At 41.3% G+C, this 17,549-nt stretch overlaps 1 protein-coding gene across 1 annotated transcript; it reads right to left on the bottom strand.

The window, feature by feature from the left end:
• Nucleotides 1-263: 263 nt before the first annotated feature.
• Nucleotides 264-17,490, bottom strand: LOC114784072 (transmembrane protein 236). The gene is made up of 5 exons (XM_028969374.1): nucleotides 17,473-17,490; nucleotides 15,774-16,046; nucleotides 12,609-12,681; nucleotides 6,735-6,858; nucleotides 264-2,943 (listed from the first exon to the last, which is right to left on the bottom strand). Exons 2-5 carry the CDS (start codon nucleotides 16,043-16,045, stop codon nucleotides 2,240-2,242), a joined length of 1,173 nt encoding a protein of 390 aa, XP_028825207.1. The 5' UTR covers nucleotide 16,046; nucleotides 17,473-17,490; the 3' UTR covers nucleotides 264-2,239.
• Between the last annotated feature and the right edge of the window lie 59 nt (nucleotides 17,491-17,549).

The raw sequence follows: 17,549 nt of genomic DNA, 5'->3' as shown, positions 1-17,549 counted from the left end.
TGGTTGGTAAAATTATGCCACCAGTGCTGGTCCGATTTCCTGTTGCCTGGGGTGCAAGACCACAGCCCGTAACCATGGGAGAGAGTCAAAGAAGCTGGGGGTAGGCAAGAAAACTGCCAACCAATCCCATGGTTGGGCAGTGAGATGTATATCCTTTCCTTTTTGCTCCTCTGCCATGCATTGGTTTATGAACACTCCTTACCATTTTAGTTCAGACTCTCCTGAAACTCACATTTGTTATGTTTTTTGCCTCTGTGTTCTGTTCTTGTTTGTATTTAATACAATTTAATGCATTTGTGCCTCTTGCCCTATCTAAAGGATAACAATCAGTAGGTAAGTGATATTTTTATTAATTTCTTTATTTCTTGTTACATCCCCAATAATGAGGACCGCAAACATTCTCTCCTGCAGATTATTGTATTAAAACAGCATAAATCGTATAAAGGGTGGATAATCTAGTACATTTCCTTCAGAGGCAAGATGTGTACAGTACAGATTAAAGCAATTCTCTGACACAAACATTCACATTTGATTGTGTTGTAGTTCACATTATCTGCATCCTACTGTTACATCACAATCTTTTTCAACTGTCTTAACAGTTTTCAAATCTAAATGTTTGAATGTTTTCCAACCCCTGGCCTAAATATACAGTGTATCCAGAAAGTATTCACAGCACATCACTTTTTCCACATTTTGTTATGTTACAGCCTTATTCCAAAATGGATGACATGCATTTTTTCCCTCATAATTCTACACACAACACCCCATAATGGCAATGGGGAGAAGTTTACTTGAGGTTTTTGCAAAATGTTTTTAAAAATAAAAATAATAATCTCATGTACATAAGTATTCACTGCCTTTGCTCAATACATTGTCAGTGCATTTTTGCCCATTCCCCTTTCTCAGGTTGGATGGGAAGTGTCGGTGCACAGCCATTTTAAGATCTCTCCAGAGATGTTTAATTGGATTCAAGTCTGGGCTCTGGCCACTCAAGGACATTCACTGAAATGTCCTGAAGCCACTCTTTGATATCTGGGCTGTGTGCTTGGGTTCGTTGTCCTGCTGAAAGGTGAACTGTTACCCCGATCTGAGTTCAGGAGTGCTCTGAACATTGCTGCAGTCATCTTTCACTCTATCCTGACTAGTCTCCCAGTTCCTGCAGCTGAAAAATATCTCCACAGCATGATGCTGCTACCACCATGCTGTGGTGTCTCGGAGGTCTACAGACAATTCCTTTGACTTCATGCTTGGTTTGAGCTCTGACATGTACTGTCAACTGTGAAAACTTATATAGACTGTGTGTGTCTTTCCAAATCATGTCCAATCAACTGTTTTTTCCAGAAATGGAAAAAGCAATTAAGCTGCGGAAACATCTCAAGGATGATCAGGGGAAACAGGAGGCACCTGAGCTCAATTTTGAGCTTCATGTTAAAGGCTGTGCATAATTTTATACATGTGCTTTCTCTTTATTTTTATTTGTAATAAATTTGACAAAACCTCAAGTAAAGTTTTTCACGTTGACATTATGGGGTATTGTCTTTAGAATTCTGAGGGGAAAATGTTATTTTAATCCATTTTGGAATAAGGTATAATAAAAAGTGATGCACCTGAATACTTTCAGGATGCACTGTATATGAAAAAGATTTTAGAACATTAGACCTTTACATTACAGTAGAGCACCCAATTCTTTATAATCTTTTTAATCACAATGGAAACCAGCCATTTATTTAAGCGTCAGTTTTTATGTTCATCACTTCTCTAGAGAAACTACATAAAAGCTGCAAGCAAACGGACACAGAATCCTGGAACTTTTGTCAGGGGGTTAAAATTCACACCAGAGATTCAATGAGTGAATAAAAATGTTCTACTCTGAGCTGCCAAAAGTAGTTGATGAATTGCACAGTATTTGTAAACATACAGCAATTAAAAATGAACAAAAATAAACATTATTACAAATATTCATTCTTCCACATCCCATTCACTGCTGTAAGAAGGCATTTCAGCGGCAGTGAGAACCATGACGATATGTGTTTAAGTCATTCTAGTAATGCCAGGTGTTGAATTTTACATGATATATTTTCCTTGTCCAATGCAACATAAATGTTCTTTTTTCACAAGCTTTTCAGCAGAGTGAACACCATTGATCAGTCCCCTCTCTCTTGAATGGCAATGCTTTGTAAGGTTTATAAAATTGCAATAGCAGTTAGTTTCTTCATTTTGCATTTTACTCTCCTTCTCATCAGAACAGTCGCTCTGTGTTGAAGATGCGGAGCTTGGTCATGAAGTTGAAGTAAATGTAAGCCAGGCACACCAGCAAGTTTTTCATCACATAAAGCAATGGTGTGACAAATCCAAAGATGGCAATGAGTGATACCCTGACCAACAAAAAGGGTAGGTCCTGTAGTGCAACGCCCAAGGGTGAAAGAAGTGAACTGTGGGGTGCTACGACCAGCCGCAATGCTGATAGAAAGCTAAAGATATAAATGGGGAAGACCCAGCCTGAGTAGTAGACAGAGGTGTGGCCAGCAGAACGAACCATCTCAACTGTGTCCATCCAAAAAAGGAAACTGTCCACAAATACCTCTGCCCTGGCATCACTTGCCAATAGGAAGCGGAGAGGGCCAGAATAGGGAGGTGTGGCAATGTAGGTCGGTAAGTGAAATGTTGCTGTGGCTGCAGGTGAAGTGCTGGAGCGCGGGTTAATTCCTGTGACAGTAAATGGCCCTTGTCTTTGTTCCTGGTTTCCTGATAACCCTGGGACAACACCATTCGATTCAGTCACTTGGCGAGGTCCCCTTGCCCCATTCTGCTCTCTTTCTTGTCCCCCTGCTGGGGCGGGTGTAGTGGAAGTTGGGCTTGTTGCTGCAGTGTGGACAGGTGTCACTGGTTCCACATGTGTGAGGACCGTAGTGGGGATGTCTGAGTCATGGTCAAGCCCATTGGCTAAGCAAACAAACACAAACATTCTTAATTAATACACCAAATATTGATGTCATACAGCATTATACTACTAGTGAGCTTCATTTACCAGCTAGATTAGTTTTCATATCAGTATTGCTCTACCCACCAAACTGTCTCACTTGTCGTGCCCTGGCAGTATATTTGAAACACGTGGTGCAGCTGAACTCTCTCAGCAGGCACCCATCTCAGTGTGGGTCCTGATCACTCCCAGGTTCTGGTCATTAGGCGTGAGTGATCAGGTCCTGTTAGATCATCCTTCCTAATTCTGACCCTTTCTGTACGTTTGCTACGTGCATGTCTTCGGTTGTCGTGTGTTTGTTTTGGCCATTTCGCTGTTTTGATTTTGTTTATTAAAATCACTATTATCTGCAACAATGTTGAGCAAGTGTGTCTCTCCCTTCTTCCTATAACTGTGGCATTACAAACTCAAAAAAAAAAAAAATCACTAAACATCACAGGCTTTTCAGGAATAACAAAAACATAGGGCTCTATTTTGGTCTATTTTTTTCACAGGCACCAACATGTTTCACTATGTTTCACTATTTTGAGTCACAGAATGCACCACATGATCAACAAGTTCCTAATGTCATTTTGTGCAAAATGCTAAAAGCCGAGACATGGGGAAAGATTGAGATTCATATAAATGAGCTTGCCATGGGGGAATGGATATTTAAATGAAGTTGGCGCAAGGCACTAATAGGTAAATTTGGTCCCGCTTAAACCTTTTCAAAACAACTTCTACTCTCCAGATCCTGTGTTTTGCACCTCAGTGGCACCTTGGCAGATCGGGGTTTGAACCAGCAACCTTCTGATTACGTGGCCGCTTCCTTAACCGCTAGGCCACCACTGCCCCATCTGTAACCACCTTTAGTTGGCCATTATCAGGGTGGTGGTATCCTAGTGGGTACCACACTCACCTACAAAACAGGAAGAACTATTTTCGTGTCTCTGAGCAAGACACTTAACCATGAGTGTCTCCAGGGGGACTGTCCCAGTAACTACTGATTGTAAGTCGCTCTGGATAAGAGCATCTGATAAATGCCGTAAAATGTAAACGACCATCTCTGCCTGCTTCTGGGTCTGGACCTCACTAAAATAAATCCCTTCCTGATCACATTAAATGAACAGCTACACTGGTGTTAATTGATTACAGAGGATGAGGAGAAAGGAATAAAGGTATTGTCTCAGGTCAAAGAACATTGTTGTTCTTCCCAGCAATAAAAAAAGACTTTAAAAAAGACTTTTAACTATTTCCTGATGTTTGTGCAACCCTTTATGTTATTATTTAAATGTTTAAATATTAATTTTATAATTATTTATATGATTGCTTATTGTGTATTTATTATTTTAACTTTCCTTTGTCTATATTTTTACTGGTGTGAATTATGTTGCCTTCATCATCCTGTTAGGTACATGCATGGTGCCTTTTTGTGTAATGCACCATGTGCTGGTAGGTCCTTTACATGTTCCCACCTTAGATGATGTGCTTGATGCTTGATGAATACTTTTTTTTATAAATAATACATGTGGTGGAGTTCCGGAGTAACAGGAAATGTGCAATAAAAGGATTTTTCTAACGGAAATAAGGTTAATGAAACTATGAATAAAACTAAAATCCCAACAGTTCCACTGTACATGTCTGATATTTAGCACATAATGTAGAACAAGACAGGAGTAGCACATATCAAAAGTCTGAGTAGTAAAAAAATAGGTGACTAATTTGCAATGGTATGCAGCGGAATGAATTTTATAGGTTTAGGTTTTACGCTCAGTTTACACTCTGGTGTTCATCCATGAAGACTGCATTATTCTTAAGGGTAGACAAAAACAAAGACTAGACAGCTGTCTTCACCATTGTGAAACTGAGAAAATGGTCACAACCTATCAAGTGTATTATAGCATAGATAGTACCACATTTTGGAATGTCCTTGGAAAGTGTGCAAGTGCAGCTGATGACAGATGAATGATGAAAGCAGTAAAGAAAAAAACCTAAATCAAGTTCATAACAATATGAACAAACTCCAAAAAAATATTACTATTGTTCAGATAAGTCTTGGATAACAACAAAAAAAGAGGCCATATTGAAAGATGCAAACCATTAATTTGCAATAAAAATGAAAAAACCAGATTAGGATTTTGCAAAAAAAAATACAAAAGTTCAAACAAATTTTTATAAGAGAAGGATTAACCTGTACCAAAGTGTCACGGCCAACGTACCACCTCCAGCCCACCTGAGGGAGCAAGATCAGCACGGGAGACAGCGACCCGGAAGCGGAAGTGAGACCGGGCAGCGCCCAGTATACAAGTCAGGTGGCCAGGGAGGGACACTGCCCGCTCTTTGTTGAATTCAATTCCCAGAGACGCTAGCCTTCTTTATAAACGCCTGATTGATTCTGCCTTTTGACTACGACTTTGCCTGTCCTCAACCTTGAGTTTGCCTGCACCTTTTGCTATGACGATCTGTATACCCCCTGTGTTACCCCACCTTACTGCCACCCATAGCCAAGCAAAAGTGTCCACCTGTGCCACCCACGGTGCCCTCCTGTCCAACCCATGCTCTCGGACAGTCCACAAGCCAGCCGTCTTCCTGTTCTCCTCCGCCCCCGGTCCACCCCAGCCTCATCTCCTCGCCTCCTTCCCCGCTGCTCCACATGGAGCCAGAGCTCCCATCCCCCGCCACACTGTGCCGCGTCCACTGTTCCACTCCCGTTCCAACTCACCTTCTGCCTCCCTCCCACAGGCCAAGCGCCTCCGGTCATCCTCCCCAGTTCTTCCAGTGTCCACTCCCCGTATGATGACTTGTCCCCCTGCTTGAAGGATGTCTGCAAGTGCGCCCCTGAACTCACACATTGACACAAAGCTATGGAAAGGCCAATGTGTGGAGAAAGAAGAGATCTGCTCCTAAACAAACCAGCTCCAAGAAGCAAGGTCAGATGAGCTCCAAGAAGCAAGGTCAAACTAGGACTTGATATTGTTGTTCTATTACTGAAATATTTCCACCCATGCCTTCTGGAGGGTGTACATGATGTTATGAACTGTTGACCAAGGACATTCCAAATTGTGGTACAAGCTTGTCTTAATGTTGGGCTTGCATGGCTGTTTCTGTAACTTGTGATGGTGGAAGCAGAATAAACTCTACAGGAACAATTTATTGACAAATCCACCCAAACTAATCATGGCAAGAAAATCCAATTGAACTTCACCTCCTGAAGAGAAAACTGATAAAGCCTGGAAAAAAATAACTGAAGGATGATGGAGAAAAGGCCTGGAAAAGCATTACCAATGAAAAAAAGGAATCTGGTGGAGTCTATAAGAGGTCGGCTTGATGTAGTTATTGTGAGCAAGGGCTATGTAAAAAATACCTAGCTTTTTTTTTTTATTTCAATTTAGTTCTGTTTGAATACCTGTTACTCTGTTGAAAATGCAAAATATGTGAAAAAGTATTAAATACATCTGAAGGGGCCTTCTACTGTATGTCTTTACTTGTATGACTGTGTAGTTCTGTGAAAACTGTGTGGAAGACCGGAAATGAAATTATGAACAGGGATGTGTGTCCTGGTGACTTGTCAACATATTTCCTGTGTGTGACAGCTTCTAGGTAAGAAGCAAATTTTAAGGAAGAGTCATAACTCACTGTGACACCTGGGGTCTGCTGAATCAGCACCCCATTACCAGAATCCCTCAAAAGGAATTTCTGTCCACTTCCTCCCCTTCCTCAAAAAACGTTCATAATAATCATGTATTGTTAGTTCTGTTGGTGTATATATCCCTACCTTGCCCTGTGAGTCTGCAGTGACGAATTCTCTCCACAATGTCAATGCAGATGAGAGAGAAGAGAACTAGAGAAACCGGCAATTCAGTGAATGTATCATACCTCATGCTGTTATTGATCTGAACCTGAAACAGAAACACAATAATGAAATTTAAGGACATTCTTTATAGACATTCAGTCACTGGAGCTTAGGGCTGAGTGTTCTCTAGAAAAAAAGCTACAAAAACAATAATATTGATTAGTATTCCAATATTAATATTTAATATTGTTTTGAAATATCAATAAACGTTAATACAATTTGTGTAAAATATAATATTACACATAATATATCATAGCTGCCTAAAAATGAATTCCATTAACTGGGGAAAAAAAATCCAAAATATGTCTGAAAAATCAGTGCATGTACATGTTTGTGTTTTACCTTCACACAATGCAACGGCGGCTGATTTCAGAAATTAGAAGTGGTGTTTAACTGTTTAAAAAACTTTATAAAACAATGCTGCACGGTGTCGTGTAACTCAATCATGAGCCAACATGTACAACATGTGCTACAATATATGCACACTACTCACTACAGGCTCAGCACTTTAAGAGACTACAACTTTGGTTAAACATATACATCATTCCCACTAGTTTTATTTTAAAATGTATTTCATGCCCAGGAATCTATCCCAGCATCTTCTACCTCCGTGGCTCTCCACAGTGGTCCATGGCTCTTTATGGAGCTGGCAGTGTTCAGTCCAGAAGGCCAACTTCATCTTTTGACTGGCAATGCTTCACTCTTTTGACTTTTTTCAGGACACACTATTTTCTTGACTCCTCCACATCATTGTTCTCTACCGCACCCCAATCAAAGAGTTATATGTCCTCCTGGGCTTCTTTCCCTATGATGTGTCTCCACTTGTTCTCCTCTATGGCTTCAAGTTTCCTAAAGACAAGATTCATACCAGTGGTCTCAGAAGGGTTCACCAGATCATGCTCCTTGTCATCTTCTCCTCTACATCTCTCTGACCACCAATCTAAGCTCTGTTTCTGTATCTTCACTCTCCTCCACTCTCCTTGCTTCCTTAACCCCCCTACCAACTCCACGCCCTGTGCATCAACAGTGGATTTATCTATTAAAGACCTACCAGATGTCCTGTAAAGAGATTGGAGAAAACTGGTGTGGAGGCTGCTCCACACCAGACCATCCACATTACCAGCAGCGGCTGGGTTTTTCTTTGTCCCAAAAAACGATGGAGTGTTCAGGCCATGTATAGGCCATGGTGGGGCTCAACAAAATAACTGTAAAAAAAACAACACCATTACCACGCACAAACACCATCCTTGATGCCATCTACGGGTGATTCAACAAGATACATGAAGTTGAATCTCCAGTCTGCATACAATTTGATTCGCATCAGGGAGAGTTATCAGTGCAAAACCTGCCTTCATCACCCCAAGTTCGTCATCCCATTTGGTCTCAGTAACACAGCCGCTGATGGGGTGGATAGATCTGGATGATGTCCTCATCTACTCCTCTCTCAAAACTCATGTGCAGCATGTGAGAGCAGTTCTTAAGAAATTTCTTGCCCACCGGCTATACTGTAAGTTGGAAAAATATGCCTTCCACCAACATTGCACCACATTCCTGGGCAATGGGCCTTTTTTGAACAATTTCACTTTCCCTACGGCCCAGCAGTCATAAAACCCAGGCCAATGCCATCTGACACCAACACAACCCTGATGTCCATCATTCCTTCATGCCGCATCATGGGACCTAAAGTGAAGTGATTGTCACTTGTGATACACAGCAGCACAGCACACAGGGCACACAGTGAAATCTGAATTTAACCCATTACCCTGTGTAAGCAGTGGGCAGCCATGACAGGCGACCGGGGAGCAGTAGGTGGGGACGGTGCTTTGCTCAGTGGCACCTTGGCAGATCGGGATTCAAACCGGCAACCTTCTGATTACGGGGCCGCTTCTTTAACCACTGCGCCACCGCTGTCTCTAAAGGCAGGGACCTTTCCAATGGTCCCTGGAGTCACAGATTTGGGGGGGTACAAGCGGCATACCCCAGCCCATCCAACATTACCCTAGGGTGCCTGTATGTTCCCAGGCTCTGTCGACTGGCAGTCATACAATGGAAAGTGAAAGTGAAGTGATTGTCATTGTGATACACTGCAACACAGCACACAGTGCACACAACCAATCACCCTTGATGAGCAGTGGGGAGCCATGACAGGTGCCCGGAGTAATCCATTGATTACTCAGATGCCAACAACTACAGAACGCTGTCTCTTCTACAATTCTTTCTTATAACCAGCTCAGTTCATTTTTGTCAAAAAAATCACAAAACACTGAGAGCAAATTTCCATTAGGTGAAACAAGGTGACTATTATATAAAGAGTGTGAGAACAGAAGTTTAGTTACAAACCTGGTCAAGCCAGAATTACCACAATAGTAACTGGTGATTGTATAAAATCAGAAGAAAGATGCATAGGTGACACCAGGGGTGGGGGGTGCAGGGGTTGCAGTGTTTGTAGGTGTGGAGTGATTCTACACTGTTCTAAGAAAACAGCAAAACTGTTGTGTGTGCTGTATGTGCATGTACAGAACAGGCTAAAAGTTTGGACACACCTTCTCGCCTGCCTCTGCTTCTGATTGGCTCAGATCCCACATGTCTTACTCAATATTCAATGCACACACACTGGTTGTAGGTTGACTTTGTGTCAGTTTTATTAATGAGTTCATATACTTTGAGAGAAATTAAACCTCAGAACTGGGAAAAACAGGGATAACTGCCCAGGGATAACCGGTTCACCCCCTTCCCCATAGGAGACCAACTCCCAAGACACAGTCGTGCTTCCTGAAGAACGTTAGATTACTGGCTGTCATTTCCTTTTATTTGGTGTGGTGGACCAACACAATACACTGACCAGGTCCCTCTGGCAAATGGAGGAAACAGTTGAAGTGTTTACGCCACCTTACTGCAGCAGTTTACCCTCTGTGCTCCCCCTGCACAGTACCACGATGAATAGTAATCCTCCTGCTGACTCGGATTAATGGAGGGGTTTCTCCATCAGTAAGAGGTCTGTGGAAGTTGGTCATACAGAGAGAGAAAAAACACGACTTGAGGTTAGCGAGGGCAAACCTCTCTCGCTCTATACGTCAAGCAAAGCGAGTGCACGCAAAAAAGATTCAGAATCACTTCAACGACACAAAAGACACTCACAGTTTGTGGCAGGGCATCCAGGCTGTCACTCAGTACAAGCCAGCACCAAGCAGCTGTACGGGGGATGCCACACTCCCCGAGGAGCTGAACAAGTTCTACGCACGGTTCGAGACACTGAACAACACGCACACGACGAAAGCCATGCCTCCCATCACCGACCAGACCATCACTCTGCCTGCAGCCGATGTGAGGAGAACCCTCGCCAAGGTTGACCCACGAAAAGCTGCAGGTCCAGACAACATTCCTGGTCGTGTGCTGAGAGACTGCGCTGATCAGCTAGCTGAGGTGTTCACAGACATCTTCAACACTTGATCGTCCCAGCGTGCTTCAAGTCCACCACCATCATCCCAGTGCCGAAGAAATCTTCATTTTCCTGCCTGAATGACTACCGGCCCATCGCTCTGACCCCCATCACCATGAAGTGCTTTGAGAGACTTGTCATGGCACAGGTAAAAAGCAACCTCCCTCACTCACTGGACCCCCTGCAGTTTGCTTATCGCACAAACAGGTCAACTGAGGACCCGAATCGGCGAGAACGTTTCCAGCACCATCAAGCTGAGTACCGGAGCCCCTCAGGGCTGCGTTCTCAGTCCACTTCTGTTCACACTCCTGACTCACGACTGCACCGCCCTGCACAGCTCGAACCACATCATCAAATTCGCCGACGACACGACCGTGGTGGGGCTCATCAGTAACAACGATGAGTCGGCTTACAGAGATGAGGTACAGCAGCTGGCTGCCTGGTGCAGTGAGAACAACCTGTCACTGAATGTGGACAAAACAAAGGAAATGATCGTCGACTTCAGGAGAACTCGCCCCACACACACCCCACCCAGCATCCACGGCTCCACGGTTGAGACTGTAAAAGACACCAAGTTCCTGGGAGTCCACATCTCAGACAATCTCACTTGGACCACCAACATCACCTCCATTACCAAAAAGGCCCAGCAGCATCTCCACTTTCTGAGACGGCTGAAGCGAGCCAACCTGCCCCCTCCCACCCTCACCGCGTTTTACAGGGGCACCATAGAGAGTGTCCTGACCAGCTGCATCTCCACCTGGTTCGATAACAGCACTGTTGCCGATATCAGGCAGCTTCAAAGGATCATCAAAGCAGCTGGTAACATCATCGGCCGCCGCTGCAGGACATCTTCTATAAGCGCTGCATCAGAAGAACCTCCTGCATCGTGCTTGACCCCTCACATCCATCACATGAACTTTTTACACTCCTCCCATCCGGCAGACGCTACCGCAGCATCAGGTCTCGATCCTCCAGGATGCGTGATAGCTTCTTCCCACAAGCCATCAGGCTCCTGAACACACTACCTGCACTCATACTTCCCCCCACACACACTCGCACTGTGGACTAACTCTGTTGCACCTCTGCACTTTATACCTCATTGCTGCAATTAAGCACACGCTGCTATACGGACTACCTCTTCTTGTTGCACTGAAACCAATAACTGTACTATCACTACTGTTGTTTATTTGCACAGTCTAAACATGTAAATATCACTGGACACTTTTTAACACTTCATTTTTAGCTAAAATGTATATTCTGTATCTTATTTATTTATATATTGTATTTCATGTGACGCATCTGTTTTCTGTTTTTTGTTGTCTATTTTTATGTTGCACGATGTAAACTGGAGCCACGTCTTCTCGTCTCTCTGTATATCTGCACAATATATAGAAGAGATGACAATAAAGTTTACTTGAACTTGAACTTTCTCTCAGGGGGCATTGACTTTTTCATCTGACACGCGTCGACAAACTAGCTATTCTGTTAATGTGAAAATAATTTCTCAGAAAATACAAATACATGAAATATATATTCAAAATTGAATCAGGTGCTAACCACATTTTGAGTGTTTCTAATGTAATGCTATTTTTAGACAAGATCTAGCATGATTTAGCTGCTAAGAACATAAACTTCATATTACATTCAGAGCAAGAAAGCTGCAGAATTGAGTTTAGTTCTACAAAAAATCAAATTAACATGTGTTCAAATGAGAGAGTCTGCAACATGGCTAAAAATTAAACCAAAATCATGCGTTCTTGATTGAAAGCAGAATGCTTACTCCGACATTATGAAATGAATTCACACCCCTTAATACTTTTTTTTATTAAAACGGTTTTACCCTGCTCCCCAGTTGGTGTTGTAGCTCAGGGTCAGCAGATTGGGGGAGACCACATACACAGATTTGCGGAGATAACAGGTAAGGAAGGCATGGAATTCTGTTACTACTACTACAAATTACAATAATAACAATAACACACTTAACTAATAATATGTTCTTCATAACAATGTGATCAGTTTAATGATAATAGTGATCAAATGAATGATTTAAAAGCCCAGGAAGCTGTTGTAGGAGGGAATAGATTGGTGAGCTGCAGTCTGTCTGCTCTGTCTGTCTGGATTATTGTAACATTTTTAGTCAAGCTTTCTGTTAAGAATTCGAATGGTTTGAAGCTTTATTGAGGTCAGAAAATCCATGTTTAGATGTAGATTAAATTCAGATGTAAAGGCTCAGGATGCACTAAATGCTCATTCTTTAACAAAAAATATACCAGATACACAGAGTTGAATACAGCCAGAACTGTTTGATAGATCACGCCTTACAAAATAGAACAAAGTAGAAATTAATGTCAATTTACCTCTGAGCTGGCAATGAGGAATCCAAAACAGGGCAATGTAGACAGAATCACATAGGCCAGTGCTATGGGCCTCCTACATGAAAAGAAAGAAAGAAGCTATTTTAAAAGAATTGTGCCTTAACCTCCCTTAACCAGAGTTGTGCCAGCTCATTTCCTTACTGTGATTTAATAGAGCTGATGAAACACAATCTGCATGGGCCTGGCGCACAAAACATTACTCATGAACTAACATTGACCCAGGATACAGCTTTGATGGAAAAGTATGATTAGGTCTAAGGTGACACAGAGATGGTAACCCTGGGTCAGACCTGGTAATGTCTCCAATCTCTGATTAATTCTAACATGCAACATGAGATCTCAGAACTCAGTATCAAGTAAATGCACACAAATGATCATTGTGCTCTGACCAAAAACACATTTACAAGTGTCCATTATTTCAGTTTTTACAGTTTTAATATGAATGAATGACTACAGTCTCATCAAATAGTATTGGAAAAACAAGACCAATTAATATTTGCTGTGTATTAAAGACTTTTGTTGTAAGAATATAAAGTCTGCTTTTCTATCCCATCCCTTACAAAACAAACGTATAGTGCTATATACTAGAATTTATATTGCAATACATTGGTAAATATATTTCAATATATGAAAAACTTCTGCATATATTTGCAATGCCCTTTTCAATATATAATCTCATTTAATGTAGGACATTTTTCAGTATATATAATAATATATTAAATAGTATAACAATGTATTTATTAATGGCAATAATTGCAATATTTTCATATATTGTCATATGTCCTATTTCATATATTGCTTACATTATATTGCAAAATTATATATCAATGTTAAAAAATTATATATCAAAATTAATATATCGACATATATTACTATGTACAATTCGCAATATATGAATACACATTAAATATAATGTCACATAATATATTAAGAAATATAGTTTTGCTGCATATGGGACGATAAACAACATAGAACATAAAAACTAATTCAGAATTTATGGAGGGGGCTGCATGGATGCTTTCATTCAAAATGCTGGCAGACATTTGCATGAAATAAGATGACTTATTGTCATGACTACGGACTTACGGGGGAAGGAAGCGCAGAGGTCTGACATGCTGGGAATGGGTTTTATTATTAAACAAACAATAAACACAAATAAAGAATGGCGCGGTGGCCGAAAACTATTTAACTACAATAAAGAACGTAAACTTGCCCGCAGGCGTGTGGCAATTGCCAGAACTCAAAACAAATACATTCACCCACTGAAGTCAAGTTCATGCCTGAGTTCACAAAAATGTCGTCCCTTCCGAAGGGGCGGAAATGTCTGGCTTTTAAGTGCTGTCAGGATTGGCCACCGGTGATGAGCCCAGCTGCAGTCAATCCTGACACTTATGTCCATTTTAAGTGAAAGTAATTGCTTTTGTCATTGTGAAACACTGCAGCACAGCACATGGTGCATGAAATGTGTCCTCTGCATTTAACCCATCAACCTTAGTGAGCACTGGGCAGCCATGACAGGTGCCCTGTGAGCAGTGTGTAAAGATGGTACCTTGCTCAGCGGCACCTTGGCAGTTCAGGATTTGAACCACCAACCCTTCGATTTCACAACCTTAACAACCAGGCTACCACTGCCCCTAGAATGGGCTGTTTTCAAGTATACACTGTATGTACACAGCATCTCTAAAATGTGCTGCAGTTGTCAGTATCACACATGGTCTAGTAAACTAGTAACACTGTGCTACGGTAACTAGAATTACACCATAAATCAATCTTTTTCACATTTTCACCCTCTGCTCTCCCTCAGAGGGCCCGGATGTTTTTCTCCTGTATAGATATTGGCATTGAGATATTGGCTAATAATGTCCATCATGTCTAGTGCATCTGGAAAGTATTGAGAGCGCATCACTTTTTACACATTTTGTTATAATACAGCATTATTCCATTAAATACATTTTTGCTTCAGATATATCACACAAAAAAACATACCCCACTTACTACCATTGTGTCCCTTAAGACACTTAACCCTGAGTGTTCTTTGCAGAACCTCTAAAACTCCATCAGATTGGATGGGGAACATCCACTGCATTGCTTAGGGTCGTTGTTCTACTGGAGGATGAAGCTTCACCCAATCTGAGGTCCAGAACACTGTCTCTGGACATTGCTGCATTATATTTTCCTCAACCCTGACCCTCAAAACTTCCTCACAGAATGATGCTACTACCAGACATGATGCTTGGCATTCAGGTGAAAGAGTTACACAGAGTTCATCTGACAAAATAATTTGGAAGGTTCTCCTCTTTCCACAGAGCATTGCTGGAACTCTGTTGGGGTGACTATGGAATCCTTGGTCACCGCCCCAATTGTTCATATTGGCTGGGCAGCCTCTAGGTTCCAAACATCTTCTTTACCCTTTTTAAAAGTCTATAGACAAATCCTTAGACTTCATGATTTTGTTTGTGCTCTGACATGCACTGTCAACTATGGGACCATATATAGAAAGGAGTTTCCCTTTCAAAATCATGTTAAAATTAGCACATAAATTTAGCAGGTCAACTCCAGTCAAGGTTGATCAGGAAGCACCTGAACTCACTTTTGAGTTTCATTTACTATTGCTTTATATTTTATATTTCATATATTTTATATTTATATATTTTATAAGTTAAAAGTAAATAGTAGAATACAGCTGTAACATCACAAAATGTGATCATAAAGCACTCTATAACATATCACAAGATATGTGTTTCTGCATACTATCGAGTTTCTGCATACTACTGTGAGAGAGGGGACCTGGTTATTTGGATTTGTAGTTATGTTGTTGTGTTGTTCATATATCATTTTGAAATCTTTGTTTTAAAATACTATGTGTAAAGAAAATTGTTAAAAATATCCCATCATTTCAAGTGGATGGATGGCAGCCCCTTGGCTATACCTTTACTAGTAAATACCCTCTTACTCAGCATCTGCATGCAGTGTCTTGCATGAAAATGCAATAACACATGTACACATGTACAGCTAATGCAGATATTTAATATTAATATATTTTGATATTAGTATTAGTTAGTTGCATACACACACACGCACTTAAAACCCATTTTCAGTCTTGCTTAATTGCCTTCGTTAAGATTAGCAGCACTCAGCTTCACTTACCACTTCTTTCGTCCCACGAGGGCCTTCTTCTTCATGAACACCATGTATTTGAGGGGCAACCAAACAAGCAGGGCGACTGAAGTTAAGTAGGCAATGGATGACGCCACAATCAGCCAGTAGGCTGTGAGGGCATCGCCTGGTGGCCTCGCCGCACTCTTCACCTGTGCCACGATGGCGGCGAAGCGTTGCATTACCACAAAGAGAGGTGCTGATAGAGCTGCAAACTGCAGAACCTCACACAGGGCAAACTTCACCTTCCTCCCAGAAACCATACTGCGGATGGGAAAAAAGGACAGAAAAGAAAAAAAAAGAAAAGAAATTAAAGAGAGAGAGGCGCTGTGGATGTGTGGCGTGTGGGCTCATTGTTCTCTGGCTGCGCTAGCATGTTCCACGGGCCGCAGAGGGCCTGCTGCTCGCCGCGAGGTGAATGCTTACACTGCACTCAGCATTGTGTAAACACATTACCAGGCCAAGCACCCACAAACGGTCAAACTCACACACATACATCATTCCCTCAGACTTTGATGAGACCAAAAATGTGAGACCACAAAAAAAAATAAAAAATAAAAAAACACACTTATTCTCTCTTGGCACAGTTTCTGCATGTGACTAATTTTGTGTAATATAATGTAAGATAAAGATAAAGTAGAATTTGTGCATCAGGACTATTGTTATCAATGTATACATGTCATGTACACTCTCCGTGATGCCAATATTCATTATAAAGCCATCACCTTTTTATTGTAAACACTACATATATACCTGGCAGACATTGGCTCAGACTGCCACCTAGTGTACAGTACATGAGAAGTTGCCGCAGCATTTCAACTCTTAGCATCCAGTTGAAATCCAACAAATTGAAAGTATAAATAGGTAAATAGGATTTAAACCAAGTCGGGTGCACTAAGCTGCACTAAAGGTGTAAAAAAAAGGTCTAAACGAAGTAAAACAGAAATGCAGTACTGGTCTGATGATATTTCGTTACTATGGTTTTGTCAATGGCCAGACTGAAATATGTCATTTGCATGGAGAAATGTACACTGGACCCAAGGATTCAAGTCTGGTTTCTTTAGACGTTGTTTTCAAACAAGATAACAAGGGCAGACATTTGCAGAAATGTTTTTTGCAGTGGGAGCGTTATTGACCAAGTTAACACTTTTTTTAAATCAAGACACACGTAAATCCCTATTTGCTCACCTCAAACAGGTAACAGCTCCTTAATCACCATAGCGGGTAGCAGCCTAGTGGGTAACCAGAAGTGTCCCAAGTTCAAACCCCACTTACTAACATTGTGTCCCTGAGCAAAACACTTAACCCTGAGTGTCTCCAGTCCCTGTAATTACTGATTGTAAGTTGCTCTGGATACTGGTTAAATGGCATAAAATGTCAATGTAAAATAAATAAATGGCTAAATAAATAATAAAATAATCAGATAATGTCTAACGTAATGGCTCACGAAATTCAGTAAACAGAGAAATTTGTCAGTTTTAATTCATTTATTTGTTTTACAAATAAATTATACGTTTTGTATAAAAATCTTATCTTATTGTCAAAAATAATCCCTAAATGTTCTACTTCCGAGTGCTTCTAATACTTCTAATACTGACTGGGCGGAGTTGTCTGACTGTACTATTTACTTCAGTTTTATTTAAATCACTTCCACTTTTCCACAATGGTTTCAGTTCTGCGTTATAGCAACCTGAGTGGCAGGTGGGTCCCGATCAGGTGACAGGTGTGCAGAATGTGCAGCTCAGCGCCAGTAAAGGCTGCTCGGTG

Source organism: Denticeps clupeoides, chromosome 2 (assembly GCF_900700375.1).
Source record: "Denticeps clupeoides chromosome 2, fDenClu1.1, whole genome shotgun sequence".
NCBI lineage: Eukaryota > Metazoa > Chordata > Actinopteri > Clupeiformes > Denticipitidae > Denticeps > Denticeps clupeoides.
This window is presented reverse-complemented; position numbering and strand designations above follow the sequence as displayed.